We start from the raw sequence: 22,848 nt of genomic DNA on the forward strand, positions 1-22,848 counted from the left end.
TCTCAAGAGCTTCTCGATCGACAGGGCTTTTTGGCTCACGGGCAGGCTATTGAAGAACTAAAAGCAAGACTCAAGAATACCGTCACTGACGAGAGCTCTTCGTTCCCAAAATCAGCATTAACAACCTATTATGCTGGAATCCGAAATGTCTTGGATCGTTTCTCAGCAAAGCTGACAAGGGCATGCGGAACCATCGAAACGGGGGGTACGCCAAAAGCTCACATAATGGAATGGACTTGCGTAAGTTTTCTTCACGTCTATATTGTTATGTATACTAACTATTCTCTTACATGGAAGCCCTCCTGTGGTAGACGACTTAGAGACAGGTACGTCGAAAGGCAGGATGAAGCAATCGAGAAGTTGAAGATGCTCCTCAATGCATATTCATCTAGAAGATGGAAAGAAGGAGCGCTACCTATGATTGAAGCAGAAGACGCAGGACGGACTCAATCGAAACGCATTGGGCATCTTCTACCCAGTTTTTGGAACTGGGTACGTGGTGGAATCCCACAAGCGCTGCCTCGACATCGACCAGACCAGCAAAACAAAAGTATGACCGCCGAGAGTTGTCAATCATTGCGCTCTCAGCCACAGCAGGCGGATACTCCAACTCACAAATTCGTCCTCATTTGCATTCCCTACATGAGATGGGGTACAAAAGCCCATCAGCCCGACGTATGCGCGATTGAGTCAGATCAGCAATTCTTCAACTTTCTACGCGCATCCTATGGCACCTATCGTACGCAAGGTCGCTGGAATTGGCTGAGAAGTGTGAAAGCCATTGATCTTGTCAAGGTATGAAGTCTTATTTACGAGAATCAAAGTCAGTCCGCATGCTAACTTGATTAGTTCGAATTATTCCGCAACGAACTGGCCAACGTCTACGACTCTGCGTTCTCGCCTGTTGGCAGCGACTTCGAATATGAGCAATCTGATACAGAGCCTCCTATTGGACCCAATCTCATGATGCATCTCTTCGAAAACCCCAACCACGCTGATATCTTTCCTGTTCTGCTCCGAAGAATTCCAAGGAAGACGAAAGAACGGCTTCGCCCGTGTCCAAAGAAGGGCAGTTCAATTGGATGGGGTGTGCAGTTTAAAGAAACGTTGAATGGGATGTACGTCTTTGCTTTTGGATGCATAGGCTTCATGTTGTGCCTGGTAATTTCAGTGGTGTACACTCTTATGAAAGACGACATACAGGGAGGCTTTGCAATCGGTGGGTTTGTCTTGGCTTTTCTTCTTTTTTGCGGAGGGACTTTGCATCCGTACGTCGCTTGAGTGAGGAGAATCTTTGAAGTTGTTGGCAACAGTTCGGGCAATAGGATATATGTCTGCTCTTCCCGCTGCAAGGCATAACTACTATGTCTAAACCTGGGCGCTCTTCGTTCTTCAGCCTCAGGGTGCTCAGGTGGCCCTGGACAAAAAGCATGCGCAGAGTTTTTGCAGCCTACCTCCTTCAACTAGATAACGGAGAAGTCCTCATCGCCTGGTGCTGTGACAGAAACCACAAGTGCAGTGTTTCTTCCACTTCGGCCACCTTGCCTGCTACCTCTCCAGCACCTCCCCGCCAGGTGATTCTAGGGTCGGTTGTGGACCCACCTCACCATCAACCAAGGGCGTGGTGGCAGAGTGGTCTAATGCGCAAGACTCGAAATCTTGTTCTTTCGGGAGCGTCCGTTCGAATCGGGCCCACGTCGATTTGTTTTTCGATTTTTAGTAGTCTTGAGTCTTGATGCGTGATAGCAGGGGGTGTCAGAGGTGAGTAAAGTCATATCGGTGGCTCGTGCGCTGTCCCACCCTCTTCAGGCTCGTCGGTGTCTATTTCGAAGTTTTGATGCATGCAACAAGTGCATGTCTGATTATTGATGTGATGGCGGTCATAAAATTGTCGCCGTTGTCGTGTAACTCATTGTGGTTGGAACTGATCAGCCAGTAGCTGTGAGAAGCACGACCAGTCCCATCCGACTCCATCGGACATGCTCGGCGACCACTCATCACCCGGCATAGGAATGCCGCCCATGGGATCGTATCCAAAGTCGTTGGCGCCGGGGATGATATAGTTCTGGTTAAATATCGGTGCTGCCGACATGTCAGGAGTAGGGCCCGCCTCTTTCATATGGTTATTGTTGTCCGCCCAGGTATTTGGCGTCTGGCTTGTGCCGTCGCCTTGGGCTGCCCAAGGATTATCTTGGCTTCCTTGTGTTGATGCGGCTGGAACTGCTGGCGGTATGGGTTGTACGGCTAGCCGTGTCGTGGCAGGCGTTGACTGCTGCAGAATCGTGTCGATTTTGTGCAAGAGGCCGTTGAATAGGGCGTCGCCCCGGAGGCGAAAGTAGGCCTCCTTCATTGTGTCCGCCGCAGTTTGGATCAACTATGCCGGGTGTTAGGAGGCCAAACAAGAGGCATGAGTATTGCTTACATGAAAGTCCATTGCGGAGATGCGGGAGTCGGGATGCGTGGCGACATGGACTGATAGCGTGACGAGAGCATGAAGGGCGACAAGCAAACTCGGATACACAGAGTTTGACTTGGAATCGAGAGTCTCTACGAGTATGCGGAGCATCTTTCGGGAAGCATTGGCAGCGATCGACGGTCCGTTCCGAACCATGTAGTCCCATGGCTTGCCTTTGGCGATGATGTTGGCGCCGCTCGATATGGCTTCTTCGCTGATGAGGAGACTATTCCTCGACAAGATGACGAGACTGAGGTTACATTAGTCAGTCATACTAAGACTCTCATGATGGAAATCTCCCTTTGTTAGATCACGCCCGAATGAGGAAGACTTACGCGTTGTTGTAATGCATCGAGATAAAAGAAGCAAACGGACATATCCTAGAGCCGATGAGGATATCTGATGTTGGTCTACGACAGACAATTAACTTCATGTTCAATGCAATGCAGAAGTGTTTCGGGTCGTCCGGCACGTACCGAAGTTCGTCGGGAACGGATTCGCCCCATCTCGTGAGGAGCAGCTGTGCCTCTCCGGTAGTCTGAACCTTCTCGGTAATGACAGCCTGCAGCGCAGGTCCCGTAACGCCGTCTTCTTTTCTGCTGACGATGACTGATTTTCGACCAATCTCACTCAGAATTCTGGCGAGGTCAACCGTCACCGCGAACGCTTTGCCTTTGGAGGATGTCTCAGCTTCTTTGTAAGTCGCAAGTTCCTGCACATGAGCGGGGTAGCAGTCTTCGTCGTCAATCGAAGACAACCGGCCCATCTCGAATGAGAGGAACTTTTCAAAGGCATAAATAGCAAGCCAGAATATTCGGCGCTCCTCGTCGTCAAGGGCGTCTGGTTTCTTGTTTTGACACTTGCGACGACATGTGCGCGGCTTGTTCAGCCCCATGGCGATGGCCATGGAGACGCCGACGCTGAGCGTGTTCCATGCCCCGGCGCAGTCGTCGTAGCAGTGCATACACAGCGACAACAAGACAATCGCTCGGATGTTCTCGACGTTGTTGGAGACGACGAGGTGACCTAACAGTGTCTTGCAGTAGTCGAGGTACTCCCTTGGATCTACGACGGGGTCGAGGAGTGGTTCGGCGGAGAACCCGATGGACCAGATCAGGTACATCTGAGCGAGGATCGCCACGCCCCTAGTCTCGGCAAGCTCTACCGGGCCCGACTCCAGGGCCAAGTCAAGGTCCTTTTGGAACCGGTCGCGGTTAAGTAGAGGGTAAAGAATGTTGACGCCGTCAAAGAACCTGGCCGCCAACAAGCGCGCGCATCCGGCTGGAGGAAAGCGACAAGGCTCCGATGTAAGAAGCGCGCGGATTCTGCTACTAGGTGGGTTACTCGGCGGCGGCGGAAGACCCCTCCTGTGCTGCAGACCCAGCCGGCGCGAGGCGAGATCCAACCAGTCGGCTAGGATCTCGACCGAGGTACTGTGCCGGCTTGGTCGTACTACGGGTAACTTTCCTTGGAACTTTCCATTACTGTTATGAGGCTCTTCCTCTTCCTGAGGAGGAGCTGTGTGAGTAGCGGGTACTGATGTTGAGTTCCTTGTCCTCGGTGTTGGTCCTGTCGTTGTGGAGTGAGAGTCTTTTGAGCTCTCATCATGGCTGAGGTCAGCCACAGAAGGTGAGCTCTTATGCCTGGGAATAGCAGCGTCCACCGAGCTGTGGCAGATTTCACCGCCTCTGGTAGACTGAGGCGACGCATAGGGTCCAGCCGGAGTCGCGGGCTGCGGCAGGGACGAGGTGGACGCCCGCGACATGCGGCGCTTCGTCTCGCGCCGCTGCACCTCGATGCCGGGACGCCGGCGGTCGGTGGTGACGCACTCGATCCCGGCGGCGATGCAGGCTCTGCATGACGGCTTCTGCTCGTCGCAGCGCGTCTTGCGGTTGCGGCAGTAGTTGCAGGCGAAGTTGATTCGTCTACGCTTCGCCTGCTGGCTCTCCGTCCCCGCGCTTGACGGGTCGACGAATGAAGACGAGTCACCCGGAGTGGGTACGGGATTTGCGTAGGAAGATGACATATTATTTGTTTGATATGGAAAAGAGGGGCGTGACTTGCGCCGCTGACTGGATTGAGTCGCAAGTTGTCCTCTCGCTGCTGCTGGTGCTGCTGCTCCCGAGCCAGGGAGCTGATCGGGAGTGAGCGTAGGACTGGACAAGGCAGGCGTTCGGCTGGAGCAGAATGGAGATTGCAGATACCGAAGCGTCGTCGTTATGAGAGGCTCACTCTTTTTTTGGCTTTGGGTTCCGAAACAACGGACGCGGCTCAGGGCAGAGTTGTGTGTGCGAGTGTGCGCGTGTGAGGGCGGACGTTTCGGCGATTCATGTGGAACACCAGCCGACGGCCCCTCATTCCGGCTGTGCTCAGGGCTTTCCGATGGTGGGGGGTATCCATGCAAATGCGGGCATGACAGATCTTCACGGGAATTGCCTCTGATGTGACTGGTTGATCTCGCTTCTTCCCCAGACTATCCCCACGGGGTCAATTGGAGTACAGCCGTGGGGGACACAGTCGACGCCAAGTTCCCCGCGTTGAGGCGCCTTCCGTACCAATTGCCGGCTGAGAAATGGCCCATACTATCGGGAGTTGATGGGTCTGAGCCGAGCCGATGAGCCAGCCACGATGTTTTAGCAGTATTGTGTGCTTGCAGCTGAGTGTCAATGGATACGACAACAACAACTCGAGGCTGGCAGTTTCCAAGAAAACAGCAATGCATATGAATGATGAAGCGCGTTCAGATAGGTCAATAGACTTTTACCGTAATTGTATTTAGACAAAGACAGAGAACCTTATTGAGCCCAAACGTGCTCCCTGACTCATAACCTCCGACCTCACCTCAGGCTCGGAGACTTTGCAGAGCCTTTCAATACCGCCTTTTCGTTGGTCCATTGACTTAGGAGCTGAAGTTTTGGGTGACTAAAGATGTCGGAGCCGTCCGTCCCCAAAGATGATGAGCCGCGGGTTGACACCGTGGAATCACCCACCAAACCACCAGCGACACAGGAGGCGCAGGCGCACGGCACGGTTCAGCTTCTTCAAGGGGGCTCAGTCGTCTTGATTCCAACTCCGAGCCCGGATCCAAAAGGTACATCTGCTCACTAGCAATGGCATGTTCACAGAAGCATCGTCGCTTCAAAACGTAGAACGGAGTTGACTTGAAGACACACAGATCCTCTAAACCTTCCAACATGGCACAAATACCTCATCATCTTTGTGGTTGGCTCGTACTCAGCAATCGCCGTCCTGGTCACCTCCGGCCTGGGAGCTGTATTCCCGTCAGTCCTGAAGGAGTACCCACCTGAAGACGCAACTCGAGCGACCGATCTCCTCACCTACCCGACGCTTTTCATGGGCATCGGAAACCTCTTTTCTATGCCCTTATGCGTCCCCCTCGGGCGGCGGCCCGTCTTCCTGGCTTCGCTCGTCTTGATGGTGGTCTCGGGAATATGGTGTGCATTCTCCGGCTCGCTGAGCAGCCACATTGCAGGCCGCAACTTCTACAGCATCGCAGCCGGCCAGAGTGAAGCTCTGGCTCCCTTCATGATCGAGGAGATCCACTTCCTGCACGAGCGCAGCGCGAAGCTTTCCTGGTTCATTGGCGTTCAGACTGCGGGCACTGCTGGCATGTTCGTTGCGACAGCTTATCTAGTGCCAGCGTGGGGTATCAAGTGGTGGTACATTATCGTCACTTTGATGAATGCCGTCATCCTGGTCTTGGCTGTCTTCTTCGTGGTGGAGACCAAGTATGATAGGCCAGAAGACGCTGACCGTAAGCTCTTTTCCTTTACATTTACATGCGTAATAGATGAGAGGCCTAACCTTTTTGTTTCGCAGGCGGCGTTGTTCATCTCAAGTTCGACGACGAAGGAAACGTTACCAAGACCGGCGACATGGAGAGAGTCATCCAGGTCACAACACGCGAGAACCACGTTCTTCAACCCGAAGCGTTCGGTGAGCGAACCTGGCGATCCGACATGAAGATCTTCCACTTCAAGCCCGACTGGAGTCAGACTCTCGTGTTCTATAAGGAGACGTTCCAGTCTCTGTGTCTTCCGAATATTGTATGGATGTTGCTCATCAACGGAACTTTCCTGGGTATCTATGTCTACCAGGCATCAACTTTTGCGACGATTCTCATGGCTCCGCCGTATTCATTCCAGACCGAGTGGCTTGGGTATGTCCAGCTCGTCCAAGTGCTGGACTGCGTCATCATGGTTCCCCTCCTCGGTTACGGGTCAGATATCCTGGCGCGGAAGATGAGCACGTGGAAGAATGGCGTCTTTCAGGTTAGTGAAGCCAATTCGATTTACCTGGCCACCAGAAAGAATTTAGATAACTGACAAAATCTGTAGCCCGAGTACAGACTCATCATCCTCAGCATCCCAATCATATCAGCAATCGCCGCATGTGTGTTTTACGGTCAAGCCGGCTCGCATCCGGAACAGTGGCACTGGATGACGATCGTAGCGCCGTACCACGTTGGGTACTTCGCTTTCCTGGGCGCGAACTTGATCGGAATCACCTACGCCATTGACAGTTTCCCGAGCAAAGCCGGGCCGCTGCTGTTGGTCATCTGTGCTGGTCGGGGTTTCATCTCGTTCGGGCTCAGCTATTCTACAGTGCCGCTGATCAACCTAACGGGGTACAACGGTGCGATGAATATCTTTGCAATCATTTCGGGTGTGCTCGGGGCTATCACGATCCCGGTGTACTTCTTTGGAAGCCGGATTCGAATGTGGGCGACGAAGAAGCTTTGGCCTGAGATGGCCCAATAGGATTTTAGATTAAGGAAGATTATTGATTCAATTGAGTTCTATTTGACGTCTAGACAATACCAACCAAAGCAAGCAATACTCACACCTAAAGCTTTCCATGTTGAAGACGGCACCATGATCGACGAAGGCCTATCTTCGCCAACTATACAAGCTCCAACTCTCCAACTCTAGGTCGGAAATCTGAGCCATTTAATGTTGTAAACCATGCAACCAGGTATGAGCGGTTTCCATGACCAATGGAGCCGACCGATGCAAAGTCAGACAGTGCCCCGTGTTGGTTATGACGACAGAGCTGAAGTTTGCGTTAGGAAATAGATTTTTTGTCCCTCTTAGAGCGTCCGCGCAAGTGTCGGGGCCTCCAGGACAGAACAGAACATCCAAGTCCCCCGTCATCACCAATACGTTACCTCGATAATCTGTCTCGACGGGTTGTAGGCCTGGTGACAAGAGTTCTCCGACTGTGACGGTATCTTCCCTGTGGTAATCCAGCGTAGCAAGAGACTGATCAAAGCTGCCTCCGTAGAAGCTGGCGGTCCTGTCGCTCTCGTTCACAACGGTCAAATACCCCAACGGCAGTCCCTTGAACCTAGACGACACCATGGCTGCGCTACCGTATGCGGAGAGGGCACTGGCAGAGGTGCCCAGATCCCCTGAAAACCCGGTCAAGATAAAGGCGTCAACATCGAGTGGATGCTTCTGCGCAAGCATGTTACCAAGGGATGAGCCGTATGAATGTCCGACATATATGATCTTGTTTAAGTCTCCTAGCGTGGTTCGGCCTTGCCTGACGGTGTAAATCAGGTTGTGGATGATTTCCACTTCTAAGGGACCCTGTACGACGGCGAATGGGTCCGGATGAGGTGATTCGATGCCATGACCGAGCCTGTCGATTGCGAGCGTATGGTACCCATGTGAAGTGGTTGAATATTGTGGTAAAATTCCAGAACATCGCACCTAGATATATTGTACACTTCCTGATATCAACTGAACACCTAGTAGGCTTGGGTGGGCGAACCTGCTTCCACGTTGAACTTTCGGAGTTCGCGAGCACCGAGTTTCCCGGGTTTCCAACCGTCAAAGCCGCGCACGTTAAGATAGCAATTGCTAGCGTGACTTGCAAGTCAGGCTCCTAAATTCTGCGAATTTCTCAGCAAGTGGAGTCAGAATCTCCGATGTTTTCATCATGGGAAAGGGGAAGCCGGTCATTGCTGCAGTGGGGCCGGTCAAGGTCGGAGGCCGGTTTTTGCTGATCTTGTAACTCAAGACTCTGCGCTAGAAGCCTTTGATTAAGTCGAGCAGGAAGGTGACAACGTCGGCAAAGCCATTTGGAATCCCGATTGAGCTCTAAGAAGAAAAAAACAACTCTGGCAAAATCGTAAGGTTAGTTCGATAAGGTGTTCGGTGTCACGGAGTAGCGGTGGATGTTCTCAACAGTGTCATATAAGCTCGACGACAAACGCCTTATTGCTTTTGCGCGCCATAAATGCGCTGAACCTAGTGGACATGATCGGAGCTTCCGGTATTTTGCTGCTGGCCTTTTTCCGAGTCCATCACCGCTTACTACTACTGTGCCTTACTATGATGCCGGTATGTAGCTGGGTCCGGTTGGTTGCACGACGACAACCGCTTTCAAGTGAGCCATTTCTGGTGCATATTAGACTGTCGATCGCTTGACACCGACCATGTCGACACTTCGCTCATTTTCTCATGCCGAGCACACAAATTGACACGAGGATACGCGCCGAGAGGTAGTCAATTCAGCTGCGGTATCACCTTTTGTTCAAAAGATGATTGCAATTTCACCTCCGTGTCCCGGTTTTATCTGTAACATCAAATGAACCTCAGCTAGCCGCTGCGCGTGAGCGACCTTCACTCCTCCATAGTCCAGAGACTCACCCACTATGTACGTCAGTGTAGCCTGCAGAGTGATCATAAGTTATTTCCCGAAAAATGCAGTATCAGCTTCCAAGTTTCACTTCAAAATGCAATGCGTGAGCTGCTGGGCGATGGACAACGTGTCAAGTTATCTCCATAGAGCTTGGAGAGTTGAGCGTCACAGCGAAAAACGGACCCAGATCTGGACCCACAAGCTATCATGAGCTGGAATCGGTCTTTCGACGCCGCTCACGTCGTGAAATGGCTCAAGTTTAGAACAGAGCTTGTAATGCCCAGTGGCCAGGATTTGGTAAGAGATCATCAAAAAAGCGATTTCAGTCCAAATCAGGACGCTTCTCATAATCAAATTGTCATGACAGTGTCAATACTCAGGCTTGGTACGGCGACGCGACGCGTCTTAATCAATTTTCGCGACACTCCACAGCACAGGCCTGCGTAATTTCCGTTGAAGAAGTTCAGTTTTCCAGCTCATACGTATTGAAACCACTCTTCAATCCTTTAGGAGTGTCTCAAGCTTGGGGAGGCTATTCATTACGAATTTGCGTCACCATGAACCAGCCTTCGGAAACTGTTGTGATCTCAATAAGAATCGATGGCGCCAGCGCGTACGACCCCGACGCCGGGGTCGACGCCATCGCAACAACGATCCCCAGCTTTTGCCGCGGCTGCAACGCCTCGACTGCGCACAACGACATCCCCGCGATCCAACGCGCATGGAGGAAATTTGAGGAGGTCGAGTCCAGCGCGTCCTGGGAGGAGATCATCGTCAAAGGGGGCATCGGGCCTTGGGACCGGATCAAAGCCGCCAGGGACGCGGCGGACACGGAGGTTGTGAGGGCCGAAGCCCACGTTGAAGAACTTACCAAGGCCCTGGAGATTGCAAGGAGCAAGAGGGAATGCGCTGTGGAACGCTTGAAGGGAGCCGATGATTACCTTGAGAAGGTCGTCGGGACGGTCGCAAGCGACAGCGGGCGCCTGGAGGAAAAGTTTGCAGAAATGACATCTGGCGGCATCGACTTGTACAACCTTTGGGGATCTTGTCCCACAGGAATGCCGTATAAGATGATCGACAGAATCGATAAACGGCTGCATGATGTGTTTGATACGTTGCAGTCGACGACACACATTACTGGAAAATCTTATGAGTTTCCGGCCGAAGCTCCTCAGTAGCCGAGACCGGCGGTCGTTGCGACCGAGTCCTCGACCACCACCGCGGAGCAATCGAACATACGAACACCTACGCCGTCTGAGAAGCATTCCGGAAACAACCAGGATAGGAGGAGAGGGAAGGGCAAAAACAACAAAAAGCGTCGCAACGACTCCAGAGCACAGCCTTACCCAACGCCGGCAAAGCAGCACCGTGGCACTAAACAAGGGGCTGCTATGCGCTCGGAGCTTCCTAAACAGGCGGAATCTACAACGAATGTCAAGCGAGAGGTTGCGGAAGAGCCAACGACATCCGTTGGCAATCAAAGTAAGCCTAGCACAACAAGTAGCGGGCCTGTGCAACATCTCCAAACGTTGGTCAAGCAAGAAGACGCCCAGCTTGACCAGATACCATTCAAGACCGAGACGAGGGCGCAGCCCTTGGAAGAAATGGGTTCAAGCGGCCTCTCATGCGAGTCGGAGTTCCAGAGGGCTGATGAGAGCCACCTACGGCACACCGCTGGAGGAGCAAATCAAACGAGCAATGGCATCGACGACGGGGGGGCTGATGGAATTTACAGGAGCGAACCCGGAGAGGCCGACGTGGAGAGTTGAGGGGACGGCGAAGTTGGACGAAAGGCAAAAGAACATAGAGAGACTGATAGGTGGCCCAATCAGCGAAATCGAAAAGTAAGTGAATTTACTGTTTCGCTCTGTATTCTGCGGCTTACCAATTGTGTTTCCTAGATGGCTAGGAAATGCGAAGAAGGAAGTTGGATGGGAAGAAAGATTCGAACACTAAAAGCTTCCAGGTTCCCATACACATATCATCCTCACTGTTAGAAACTAGCATCCGATCAACCATCGCAGCATCGCTAGTGCAGGAATCACATCCTCGTTTCCGCGCCAACGCCTGGAATACATACATTACCTCCCGCTGCTGAACATCTCTCACATCCATACTGAGCCATCTTTCTGGGGGCACAGCAGACGCAGCCCAGACATAGTAACCTCGTGCATCCAAGACCAACAAGGCCAAAGAACTGGTGGATGACGCCAGACAGCAGTGCATCACGATAACTGACTATCAAGAGACGGAGTGCGAAGATCTCTGCTCGGCTGGGTAAAAGTATTTAGGATTGATGCTTTGACCTGCAGAGCTTTTGAGTCGTACATGAATTCCAGACGTCTGTTCTTGGCTTGGACTACTGCTTCTCCTGACACATAATTCCAATATTCGTTATTCAATTCAATTCTAACGACAGGAAGACTGCAACTCACAGTCTGATATGGGATATTCTAAGCACACTCTCAAACCCAACGCTCCAACTCTCTAAGCTCCAAACGTGTTCCTCGCCTCAATCGGCGCCCCCTGAATATACGGAATCCCCGTCAACTTGAACCCCCGCTCACTCAACTTCGGCACCTCCCGCGGCTTGCCCGTGTTATACGGACACGGCTCCCCGCCCCTCTTCACCGGAATCCCGCCCACGTGCATCGCATTCGGCCAGTGCGTCGTGCTCTGCAAGCTCTCAAACGCGCCCTTCTTCCTTACCAAATCCTCCTGGCTCGCGTCCGCCACCGGCATATAACACGTCTACACACAGAACCGCGGCCGCTCCCCCTCGGGGCTCAAATTGTAGTGCGGCGTCCGACTATCCCAGAACAGCAAATCCCCCGGCTCCGCATCAATCTTCTCCCACACGCACCCCCTCTCCTCAAGCCACTTCATCCCCGCATCCGTAAACCCGTACCACTCCTTCGTCCACGCCCAGATCTTGTCCTTCTCGTCCTTGAACGCCTGGTGGAACTCCTCCGACAGGCGGTGCGCGCCCTTGCACACAATCAGCCCGCCGTCGCGCGGGCCGTTGGGCAGCAGGTTGACGAGCCCCTGCAGGCAGCGGAAGCCCGGCTTCTGCGGGTCCTGGTCCTGGTGCGGCCAGGGCTTGTTGGGCTGCACGTCGGCGCGGTTGGGGAAGGCCATGTTGACGGCGTCGAAGGAGACGATGAGGTCGGGCGTGTCGTAGACGCGCTCGAAGGCGGAGACGAGCCCGGGCTCCTGGCGGACGGCCCAGGTGAAGGACTCGTGCGCGATGCCGTAGCCGAGGCACATGCCCTTCTCCGTGATGATGGGCAGGTTGGCTTCTTTGACGGTGGAGGGGTCGTTGCGGTCGAAGCCGAGGCCGCCGGCGCTGGAGGGGGTGGTTAGCGGGGGGGAAAGGTAGTGGGTGAGGGGAAGGGGGGGAGGGGCTTACAAGTTCTCGAGGTAGGACATCATGTCGTCGGCGTACTTGTCTGCGCGCTCGCGGGGGATGGCGCCCTTGACGACCACGTAGCCGTCGCGGACGAGGTCATCGCGGAAGTCGCCGTAGGTGACGCCTTCTTTGGCGAAGAGCTTGTTGGGCCCGGCGGGCTTGGGGACGATGGGGTTCGCGGAGGAGGATGATGTCTCTAGCTTTTTGGGTGCCGGGACTGTGATGGTTGCGGCTGCGCCGGGGGAGTTGTAGTCTGTTGCGATGACCATCTTGGGGTAGGGCTTGCGGGGTCAACTTTCTTTGTGAAAGGGTATTGAAACTCTTCAGTCCTGCTCTCTGCTGAGTCTTTGACTGATTTGATCTGTTGGATTGATAGAGACGCCACAAAGCTTTGACGAGGCTCGTGAGATGTGTTTATACTTGACACTCTCTGGCGGTTGACGGTTGGACAACTTTCAGCCTCAGCAACTCTTACGCAACATTTGGATAACCACGCCACAATCGAAACTTACATCACTAATTCTCCCGAGGAAACACATCTTCGGGACATTTCCGCCAGGCCCTGCGTGTCGTCTGCTCGGTCCGGAACGGGAGTGGTGGGGGAGAGGGACAGCAGCTACGTTGTCGGCACGGGAAGTGTCGGCTCGGAAGCGGTTTTGGTGCGTGTAAGTGTCGGTTCGGGAGTTGGTGGGTCCCATCCCACCCGCGGCCCCGGATCTGATATCGCATCCCGCTCGACGAAGGCAAGTTATCAGTTGACTTCCGGATCTTCGTTCCGGATGAGAATCGCGGCTCGTGAGATCGTGGGGTATTGTTGTTTTTTACAGATACAAACGCTTTTCATAAAGAGACACCAAAAACACAATGTATAATCCCTCGCCACACGCAACTTCCCCCCTGACAACCACCTCCTCCGTCTCTTGATTCCCCCCAAACACACATCAGAGACACTTCACGCCCCCCACAATGAAATCAACAACCTTCCGCGGGGTCCCCGTCCCCATCGAGCCTCTCGAGGCCCCGATCCCAGGCCGCGATGGCTACACCGGCCTCAACCCGCGCACCGAAACCCTCCCCGCAGGCTGGAAACACCCTTCCCCATCCGCCCGTCCCCTCCCCTCGCCCATCCTCGTCGAGCGCGACGTCGCCATCACAGTCCGCGACGGCACAACCCTCTACGCCGACGTCCTCCGCCCTCCCACCTCCAACTCCACCTCCAAAGTCCCCGCGCTGATTTGCTGGTCCCCCTTCGGCAAGTCCTTCAACGGCCTCGCCTCCCTCTCCTACATGACGCCCTGGTCCCTCGGCATCCCCGCCGGCACGCTCTCCGGGCTGGAAAAGTTCGAGGCCCCGGACCCCGCGGACTGGGTGCCGCGCGGCTACGCCATCGTCAACGTCGACTCGCGCGGCGCCTTCAACTCCGGCGGCGTGATGGCCATCATGGGCACGCAGGAGGCCGAGGACGGGTACGACACGATCGAGGCCGTGGCCGCGCTGCCGTGGTGCTCGGGCAAAGTCGGGCTCGCGGGGAATTCGCACCTCGCGATCGCGCAGTGGTTCATCGCCGCGCTGCGGCCGCCGTCGCTTGCGGCCATTGCGCCGTGGGAGGGCTGCGGGGACTTGTACCGGGAGCAGTTCGCGCGCGGGGGGATATACGCGGGGGACTTGTTCGACCGGCTGATTGTGCAGCACATGCTCAAGGGCCGCGGCGGGCTGGAGAGCTTCCGGGAGATGTACAAGGAGCGGCCGCTTGCGAATGCGTGGTGGAACGACAAGAGACCGGATATGAAGAGGATTAATGTGCCGACGTATATCACGGGGACGTGGACGAACACGATGCACGGGATGGGCGCGATCCGGGCGTGGATGGAGGTTGAGAGCGAGGATAAGTGGTTGAGGTGGCACCCGTGGCAGGAGTGGTACGACCTCTGGGGGAATGAGAGGGCGAAGGAGGAGCTGTTTGCGTTTTTTGATTGTTTCTTGAAGGGGGAGGAGAACGGGTGGAGGAGCACGCCGAAGTGTAGGATGGCGCTGTTGCGGTTTGGGAAGAAGGTGCCGCAGGCGATTGAGGACATTGTGGAGGAGGAGTTCCCGCCGAAGAGGACGGAGTACAGGGAGATGTTCTTCGGGGCGGAGGGGAAGTTGTTGGCGGAGGCGCCGAGAGAGTCTACGAGTGTGGGCTACGCGTCGGCGGATGGGGAGAGTGTTGGGTTTACGTTCACATTTACTGAGACGACGCGGGTGATGGGTTTGCCCAAGGCGGTGCTGTTCATGTCATGTCCTGATCACGATGATATGGATGTGTATGTCATGATCCAGAAGCTGGACAAGGATGGGACGCAGATGAAGAACCTAAACATCCCGTGGGAGGGTATTCCGGTCAAGAGCTTTGAGGAGTTCAAGCCAGAGGAGGAGACGGAGGTTGTGCTTTACAAGGGGCCTGTGGGCATCTTGAGGGCGTCGCATCGGGCCATCGACCAGAGCAAGAGTATGCACCCTCACTGGCCGTACCATCCGCATGAGAAGGAGGAGAAGATTACGCCCGGAGAGGTGGTGAGGTTAGACATTGGGATCTGGGCCCTCGGCGTTGAGTTCGAGGTGGGAGAAGGAGTGAGGGTCGTTGTCAGTGGAAAGAGCTTCGCGGTGAACAACTTTGGGCTTGATCATACCCTGAATCGAGGCCGACATGTGGTGCACTTGGGAGGGGAGTATGCTAGCCGTGTCGTTCTGCCGTTTGTATAGATGCCGGTGTTCCGGCGTGATAATCATTTGTGTCAGTAGCAATTCAGCTCTTCAGCCTGTCCCAGGCAATGCCACTGTGATGAACAACGATGGAGCGTGAGGAAGCCAGCTTCGCACTGCCGAAAAGCTCGGGCCATGCGTTCAAGACCGAGTCCCTTGCCCATGGATGAGGGTAACGGCAAACAGTGACGATATCCTTGACGGACGTTAAGTGCTTGCATGAGCGAGCTCCGCCGAGAGCCACCCACCCAGGCGTCATCGTCCGGATCAACGCCCGGCATTGCGAGTGCAAACGTCTGCCGCCTGTTTTCGCCGTTTGTCTTATAAACGCGCCCCCGTGACAAACGTCTGAGTCGTTGTCACCACGCAGGTAAATTGAAGGGGTACACGTTGTCGCGTTCGCGTATCCCGGTAGAGTTGCATGTTACAGGGATGTTGAGAGGCTGGCCGCCGACGGCGCTTCAGGTTGAGTGATCTTGCGCGCCGAAGTTCTTGTCCGTTCGGCCAAAACCGCAGTTCCCCTCCTGATGACATCCTCGGCATCAAGATGTCGACGGTGCTTCTGGCGACGTATCGGCGCAAACGACTGTAGCGCTGCGAACTGCAGAAGCTGCCCAACAATTCGAAATTATGGCTAGATCGCCCCGGGTCTCACTGGACACTGCATAAGTGCCCTCAACCGGCTCTGCAGGTAACGGGCGGGCGGCTTGGCTTCAGTCACATCGCGGGCCGCCCCCACGGCGCCAGCCAGATCACGCAGTAGGCGACGCAGCGGGCGCGCCGGCTGGCTGTGTGCGTGTGTCCATCACACGACATCCGAGTCATGACGAAACAGGAGGTCGCATAGGGTAGAAACCCAATCCAACGGGGCTTCTACTGCGTAGGCGATTGACAATGCTATGCCCGGGTCAGACTCATCGAGAGAAGAGTCCTGCTTGGCGGCACTTGCTTCTAAGAAAACAGGGAGAACCGGGGACCTTGGGCAGAGTTGGAAAGGCCCACTCCACCAGCGGAACGTTAACCAGATTCCGGGGACGCTATCTGGGCTGTGGTGGTGGCCTCGAGGTACGGCCGCGGCGGGGACTTCCGGCTTCTGGACGATGGCCGCTGGCGTTTGCTCTGGGGGCTGAAGTCAGTTGGAAGCGAGATGTTCTCAGCGGTGGGTGTTCAGGATTGAGACATGATGTGATTCCTGGAACACGCAGTCAGAGACACGACGGGTGGCTTTGCGACTGCGAGGATGAATCGTTCCACGCGTCCGTTGGGCTGCGATGAGATGGAGTCGAGGGTTCGGCGGCGCGAGGTTAGGGGATTCGGATGAGCAGCTAGGCGGCAGCGACGGGGAAGACGGCGACGGCGCCGAGTCAAAAAGGCTGCGGCTCTCTTGGTCGTAGGAAATGGCAAATCGCAATAGTGCAGAAAATCCCGTTGTGCTAGCGGTAGCCCGCGGGCTAATATCGCGTCCGTCTCGATTGGGAGTCGATGGTGGCCAATATCAGGTACCAATGCGACCACCACCTCTGGGTAGTGGCAGACGGAGATTTCGTGCGCTGTGACGGTGATGGACGAGGAGGCGATTGCGACTCGTTGTCGATTGCGATGATATTGGGCGAAGGGATGTCGTCGCGTACGGGCGTAGTGTGCGACGAGTTCGTACGACGATTTGTTCGTTTCTGGGACATGTCTTCAACGCCAGCCTCTTTTCCCGCGAGAAAAGCAACGCCTCGCCTCTGGATGACACCGAATGTCGGCTTAGGTCTGTCGACAAAGACCTCCCTCAGCTTCGACCCCTTTTGCGGGTGGGACGGCGCCCTCAAAGGGTGCGCGGCAGAGTTGGGTTGCAGCCGGGAACCAGGGCAGACCTTGCTCCCGTCACGCTGGAACGATGTGCCATTGGATGTGTGTCGCGAGGAAGATGCAGGAGAAAAGAAGCAAAAGCAGGGATGACAGCTCGGAGCAATTGGATGGCGCCCGCGGTGGGTTGATTGATGACTGCATAATCCCTTGCATAAGTGAGCTAGCTGCCTTACCTAGCTGGTGGATATGTTTTGTGCAGCTGCAGGAGGGGAATTGGGGGAAGCTACGGGTAAGGGAGGGGAAGCTTGGGCCTTCCTGCTGGTCGAGTGTACTAAATGTTAGCGCAACGCCTGGCTGGAGAATGAGGAAAGAGCGATGGGAAAGAAATGCCCGAGCTCTGTTTAAGCTTCCACGGTCGATATTTGCAGATTTGGAGCATCCATTTTCATCTGCGCCGCAAAGAAATGCAAGATTGACAGTGTTGCCCAGTGTCATAGCGACGACCACCTGAGGGAACCAAGGATCTTGACAGGCGGGCCACCTGCCCTGAGGGACCCTCCAGAGTCTGTGGGCAGACGGGATGAACGAGCTGTCCAAGCTTCAGCACCTTGAACCTTCAACAGTGACCGAGTCTATTGCATCGCGAAGAAAAGGATCGCCAGCACCAGCCACTGCGCAGCAATCATGGAACAGGATGAATTCCCTAGGTTTATTGCTGCATCTCAACAGGCCATTAGTGAGCTGTTCTCTCCCAGAGCCACCCGCTAGAGGACGGCTAGCGACTGACGGGTGTCAGCCGGGGGCACTAACAGCGACGACCTCGCGCCGGCAATCTCCCCTCCACTGCTATTCCTGTTCCTGTTTCTGTGCCTGTGCCTGCCTGGCCTTGGACCTCAGGCCTGGCTGGCGCTTTGAGGGCGGCCAAGCACCACAGACCCAGAGTGAGGCGCACCGGGTTGGCGGGATCTTTTTGAGGGTGCTTTGGCTGGCGCGTTGGTTGGTTCCTTCAATTGAGTTGGCCTGGCTTGTAATGGTTTTTTGGAGCTCTGGCAGCAAAGGAACGGGAAATAAAGCAACAAGGGACGAAGAGACGCGTCGCCGGACGGAAAGAAGCAACAACAACGAACTGCTCCTGCTTTCTGATAGCTCCTGCTTACCTAGCTTCTTAGCGCAGGTACTGCTGCTGCTGCTCTGCTCTTTCCTTCCTTTGGCCACTCTTTCCTTTCCTCGGCCTGCCTGGACCTGCCTCGCAGTCGCGACCTCAAGCCTGGACCTTCCTTTGCTTTCGTCACACATCTCCAACGTTCTTTCCATTGCACATTTTGCCAGCTCTGCCAGCTGCCTTCCTCCAACCAACCAACATCACCAACACCAAGTGGGCTTTCTAAATTCTCCCGACATCCCCCCACCGCAATCCCTGCCGGCTTCGCATCACACATCACAGTTCCCACCTGCAGTGACAGTCTCCCTCCCCGGCCGGCCTGTCGTCCGCTTCCCATCGCATTCGCAGCTCAACAGGCCCCATCACACACTTGCGACAAACCTTCGATTGGCCGCCCTTTCTTGCTGCTCGCCTCCGCCAGGCTTCGCAGGCATGGGTCAGGAGTAAGAAGAGGAGCCTTCACCCCCGCGACCCCTGCTCCTTGCCTGCGCCTTGCCGAACCCTCGTCACTTCTGTCTCGCTGCATGAGACGTCGCTTGCCCTCTCGTCCTTGCTTGACTCCCGTCGTCTCCTTCCGACTGGCGACCCTGAGAAATGTGTTTCTTGCTCCTCCGTCATTCTCGTCATCCTCCTTCTTTTCTCTCGCCAGTCGCTCTCGTCAGACTCACCTTCGCATTTGCGCCGCTGACTGTCGCCGCGCTACTCTGACGAATCCCTCCCATCTTATCCCATCGCCTGGCCTCAATTGGACGAACCCCGCGACAGCCCTGGCCACCATCGACCACTCGCCGTCCGATTTCCCAGGGTCCAAGGGTCCCGTCGAAGCGAGGCCCAGCTTTCAACGGAGTCGACCACGAGAAGGCCCTGTCGAGCTTGTCGTTTCTTGGACGACGCCGCCGACGACTGTCACCGCAACATCAACATCAATATTGTCCGTCTTGACCGCCACCGAGCGCGACTCCAACGACAATATCAGGCACGCGACACCCGGACCGGCACTTGCTAACAACCGCGTGTCCAGCACTTGCACTTCCAGATACCCAGCATTCTTTTCTCTGCTTTTCCAGCCTCATTTGCCAGTTCGCGCAGTCCCCAGCCGTTTCTCCGCCATCCGAGACATCCCACCATCACATCCGTCGTCAATTGAGACATTCCTGTGCTGCCACCACCGAAAACCCGTGGCGGGATACACCATCCACCGCTGCCCAACGCTGACCCCAACTGCCGATCCAACGTCCTGAAAACCGCCCGACCCCAAAGTTCAACCGGCTGCCTTGCTCTCACGTTTCCATCGGCCCATGGCGAGCCATCCGACGCAACGCAACCCTCGTGTTTAAACGTCTCCTCGGTGTTTTCAAACCGCGCGCAAAGCTTTAGCTTCGCACCTGCTGCGGCGCGCCCACCACTTGCCGCGATCACCAGTCGCGTAGTTAGTCCACCACTGCAGAATACCAGGTCCTGGCCTGTTGTTTCGCAATAACAGCCGCAGATATACCTTCAAAGCGCATCCACCACCACGAGTCGGCGTCTGCCGTTCAACCATCGTCGGCGCCTTAATTCAAGGATTCGTCTCCTATCTAAGTCTCTGGCCACCCTCACCGGCTCGAGCTACGCTAGCACACGCAGCTGCCATCCGCGCTTCTGCACCTCCAAGCAGGCATCAACCTAACTATCGCCATTGACTATCGACCAATTCGGGTGTGCAACACCTCAATCCGAATGCCGGTTTGATCCTTCGTCCAAGAATCGTCCCGTATTGCGCATCCTAGAAGAAACCGTGCTTCAACGTATTTGTGGGCAATCGGATCGCGGAGCTGAACTCGTCATTGCTTTTTCGCCGACAAAATGGAGATCCAAACACAATCGCGCGAACGCGAGAGGTCGCATCCCTCTCCCACCTATCCCCGTGCGGCTTCCAGGTCGAGTACAAGTACCGGCGCAACCCGACGCACCCCCTTAAGTGCTCATAGCTCGACTTCACACCTCGCATCTTCGCCACGACCATCGAGTGGCCACCCTTCCCACAGATTCCACCACGCATCCTGCGCCCCATCCACCAGTTCACGGCCCTCTTCGGCGCTATCGAGAGATCGAGGTTCAGAGTCTGGCAGGCAAAGCGCGGCTTCCAGCTACTTGCAGGAGAAGCTCCAAAAGAGGAGGGAGGAGACAGAACGGTTATCTACTTTGGAGTCAACCCCGGAGATGAGCGCTTCCATGGAGCTCCCCGCTAGAAATCAGAGTTCACCTGCGAAGGGAAGCTCTGTCGATCGACCAAGGTCAAGCGGAGGAAACCCTGACTCGGCAAAGAAGAAGGGATTCGGCCTAAAAGAAATGGAGGCTGTGAGTTGGCCTCGCTCTGCCACATGACCTGACTAACACCAATTTACACAGACTGTTTCTACGCTGCACAAACAAAACTTTGACTTGAAGCTCGAGCTTTTCCACCGACGAGAGAGGCAAAGCGTTCTAGAAGATCGAATCGAAGCCCTCGAAGTAGAAAAGGCGCAGGTTGATGACGTGAACGACAAGTTACTCGATGAGCTGGAGAAAAGGGACAAGGCCGTCCAGGAGGCCGTCAAGATGATTGTGGCTCTCGAGGCACAGGTCGAAACACTGTTGCAAGAGCGCGAGATGGTGCGACAGGTCGATGCTGCTGGTTATCCTCCGCTGAACGATATCGAGTCGAGACTCAATGGGCCTACACCCAAGCCGAAGATTGCAGACTTGGCCCAGCTTGAGGAGGACGCCAAGGCACTTAACCGTATGCCCAGCTTCATGTCGGATCGCACTGAAAATACGGAGAACTTGCGAAAGGTCTATCTTAGTTCCCGCGGCAGCATACTCAGCTTACCTCGCATCACGACAGAGGGCGCGGAGGATAACGATGGTCGTCGGATGAACAGCCTGACGAGCCCGAGCCTCAGCGTTCTCAGCGAAAGCTCCTTTACAAGCGTCTACGGAGAGCGGGAGGACCAGGACGAGACCATCGTGGCGGACCCGGAGGAGCCACCCACGATGGATGGTACCTCACTCCACTCTGAGCCGCGCAAGCTGTCTCTTGGTGGTGACCTTACTCAACTCCACAGACCCGTAGCCATGGCGCCGGTGAGGCCAGACAGATCCAGTCGGTCTAGCTCTCTCAGCCGGGTACCGGGTCCCGGCCAGTTCCAGTCCATCCACGACATAATCGGCCACTCGTCGCCCCTTCAAAAGTTGGCGAGACTCGATCCATCATGCTTGGACAAGTCTCCCACCCAGGAGCATTTCTCGTTTGCTAACCGAGGCCAAACGCACAAGTATGTTAAGGACGCGAAGCGTGAGACTATGCGTAGAGTCGTGACGGACGATCCCATGGCCAGGTCTAGCGAGCATACCCTCCCGCCGACACCTGATACAATCTCAACGTCGACACTGCGCCGCTTTAAGAATTCCAACGACACGTTATCGCGTCAACGCAACGTCTCGGGGCAGAGCAGCTACCCTTCTGTTTCGGATGGCACGTCTAGGGGCGACGATGCCGACCACATGGGAGGGGCCCCGGTCTTCGAGTCACCGCTGGTGTCCGCGTTCGGGAATGGACCTGTCAGTGCCGCTCTCAGCAGCGCTTTTGATACCCGCCCGCCGTTGATCTCCCGCCCCAGGTCTGCAGGTGAGAGCACCGTCTCTCGCAGGGGACCTGACTGGGAATCCGACAGCGAATCCGTCCATTCACTGGACTCGAGTCTCGACATTTGGCTGCAGCAGGGCAAGGAACCCAAGGGATACGACCGGAGCGATTCTCCCGATCTCTTCAACTTTCCCCCCTCTGGAGGAGGATGGGCGCCGCGCACCATGTTCGGGTCGTCTGGGGGAACGTATGGTGTCCCCGGCCTCGCGCAGCAGCCTACTAACCCAGTCGAGGACCTCATGTCCGCTCAAGAAGCCTTGTTCCCAGATGCCGTCCATCCTCCGCCCGCTCCTAACAGGCGGTCCAGTCTGGGCGCGAAGACTGGGCCTACTTCGAGGAATTCACCCGTTCACGGCAAGCTTCGAAAGTCGCCCTCTCGTAGCGGATCGCGACGTAACAGCAGTGTTGATGCGCAGACGCTCCAAGTATCCCAGTCCGGAGCTCACACCCCCCAACAATCAGAGTCGAAGGCTGCCTCGCGGTCGAAAGACAACCGTTATCCACCTGCATCTGGATCAACACCGCGGGGGCATAGGCTGAACTTCTTCCGTCGTTCAATTGGCGGAGGATCGGCGCTTCCGACGGTGGAGATTGACGAGGTCCCTCATTCAGCATCGGCAGCCCCGATGGGTGTTCCGTCGTGGGTACAGCGCGGCAATCTGGCGGACGGCGAAAGAACCAGCGCGACTCCACCTCCGATTATGCGTAACCCCAGACAAGGCCGCGCGGTGAGCGTTGACGAGGGCGCGCCGATCCACGATCGACCTCCGATGACTCCAACGACACCTGCTGCTCACCACACGACTCTCACGCCTGTGTCTAAGGGATCAGCTTCTGGCGAGACGACCCCTACGAGCAACAATGCCAGTGGAGGGGCGCCATTGAACAAGCGAAAGTGGCTGCCGGGCTTCAGTAGGACTAGCAGTCTTAGGAACCGTGCTGGCTGA

General features: G+C 55.5%; 6 protein-coding genes and 1 non-coding gene across 7 annotated transcripts; 5 read left to right on the forward strand and 2 right to left on the reverse strand.

Annotated features, from left to right (window-relative positions):
* Positions 1-1,618: 1,618 nt before the first annotated feature.
* On the forward strand, positions 1,619-1,700 carry COL26b_009228. The gene has a single exon. It is a non-coding gene; the product is annotated as a tRNA-Ser (tRNA).
* Positions 1,701-1,909: 209 nt separating this feature from the next.
* On the reverse strand, positions 1,910-4,481 carry COL26b_009229 (uncharacterized protein; the record flags this gene model as incomplete). The annotated part of the gene is made up of 3 exons (XM_053181964.1): positions 1,910-2,374; positions 2,423-2,705; positions 2,932-4,481. 3 exons carry the CDS (start codon positions 4,479-4,481, stop codon positions 1,910-1,912), a joined length of 2,298 nt encoding a protein of 765 aa, XP_053034080.1.
* A 902-nt stretch (positions 4,482-5,383) lies between these two features.
* On the forward strand, positions 5,384-7,236 carry COL26b_009230 (uncharacterized protein; the record flags this gene model as incomplete). Its single annotated transcript, XM_053181965.1, has 4 exons — positions 5,384-5,546; positions 5,631-6,230; positions 6,296-6,747; positions 6,814-7,236. 4 exons carry the CDS (start codon positions 5,384-5,386, stop codon positions 7,234-7,236), a joined length of 1,638 nt encoding a protein of 545 aa, XP_053034081.1.
* Positions 7,237-9,681: 2,445 nt separating this feature from the next.
* Positions 9,682-10,893, forward strand: COL26b_009231 (uncharacterized protein; the record flags this gene model as incomplete). The annotated part of the gene is made up of 2 exons (XM_053181966.1): positions 9,682-10,227; positions 10,384-10,893. The coding sequence occupies 2 exons, from the start codon at positions 9,682-9,684 to the stop codon at positions 10,891-10,893; spliced, it is 1,056 nt and encodes a 351-aa protein (XP_053034082.1).
* Positions 10,894-11,875: 982 nt separating this feature from the next.
* COL26b_009232 (uncharacterized protein) lies at positions 11,876-12,802 on the reverse strand (the record flags this gene model as incomplete). The annotated part of the gene is made up of 2 exons (XM_053181967.1): positions 11,876-12,470; positions 12,534-12,802. 2 exons carry the CDS (start codon positions 12,800-12,802, stop codon positions 11,876-11,878), a joined length of 864 nt encoding a protein of 287 aa, XP_053034083.1.
* A 697-nt stretch (positions 12,803-13,499) lies between these two features.
* On the forward strand, positions 13,500-15,275 carry COL26b_009233 (uncharacterized protein; the record flags this gene model as incomplete). Its single annotated transcript, XM_053181968.1, has 1 exon — positions 13,500-15,275. The coding sequence occupies one exon, from the start codon at positions 13,500-13,502 to the stop codon at positions 15,273-15,275; it is 1,776 nt and encodes a 591-aa protein (XP_053034084.1).
* A 5,161-nt stretch (positions 15,276-20,436) lies between these two features.
* Positions 20,437-22,848, forward strand: COL26b_009234 (uncharacterized protein; the record flags this gene model as incomplete). Its single annotated transcript, XM_053181969.1, has 2 exons — positions 20,437-20,574; positions 20,626-22,848. The coding sequence occupies 2 exons, from the start codon at positions 20,437-20,439 to the stop codon at positions 22,846-22,848; spliced, it is 2,361 nt and encodes a 786-aa protein (XP_053034085.1).

Source organism: Colletotrichum chrysophilum (assembly GCF_026319265.1).
Source record: "Colletotrichum chrysophilum strain AFK26 chromosome Unknown scaffold_87, whole genome shotgun sequence".
Classification (NCBI taxonomy): Eukaryota; Fungi; Ascomycota; class Sordariomycetes; order Glomerellales; family Glomerellaceae; genus Colletotrichum; species Colletotrichum chrysophilum.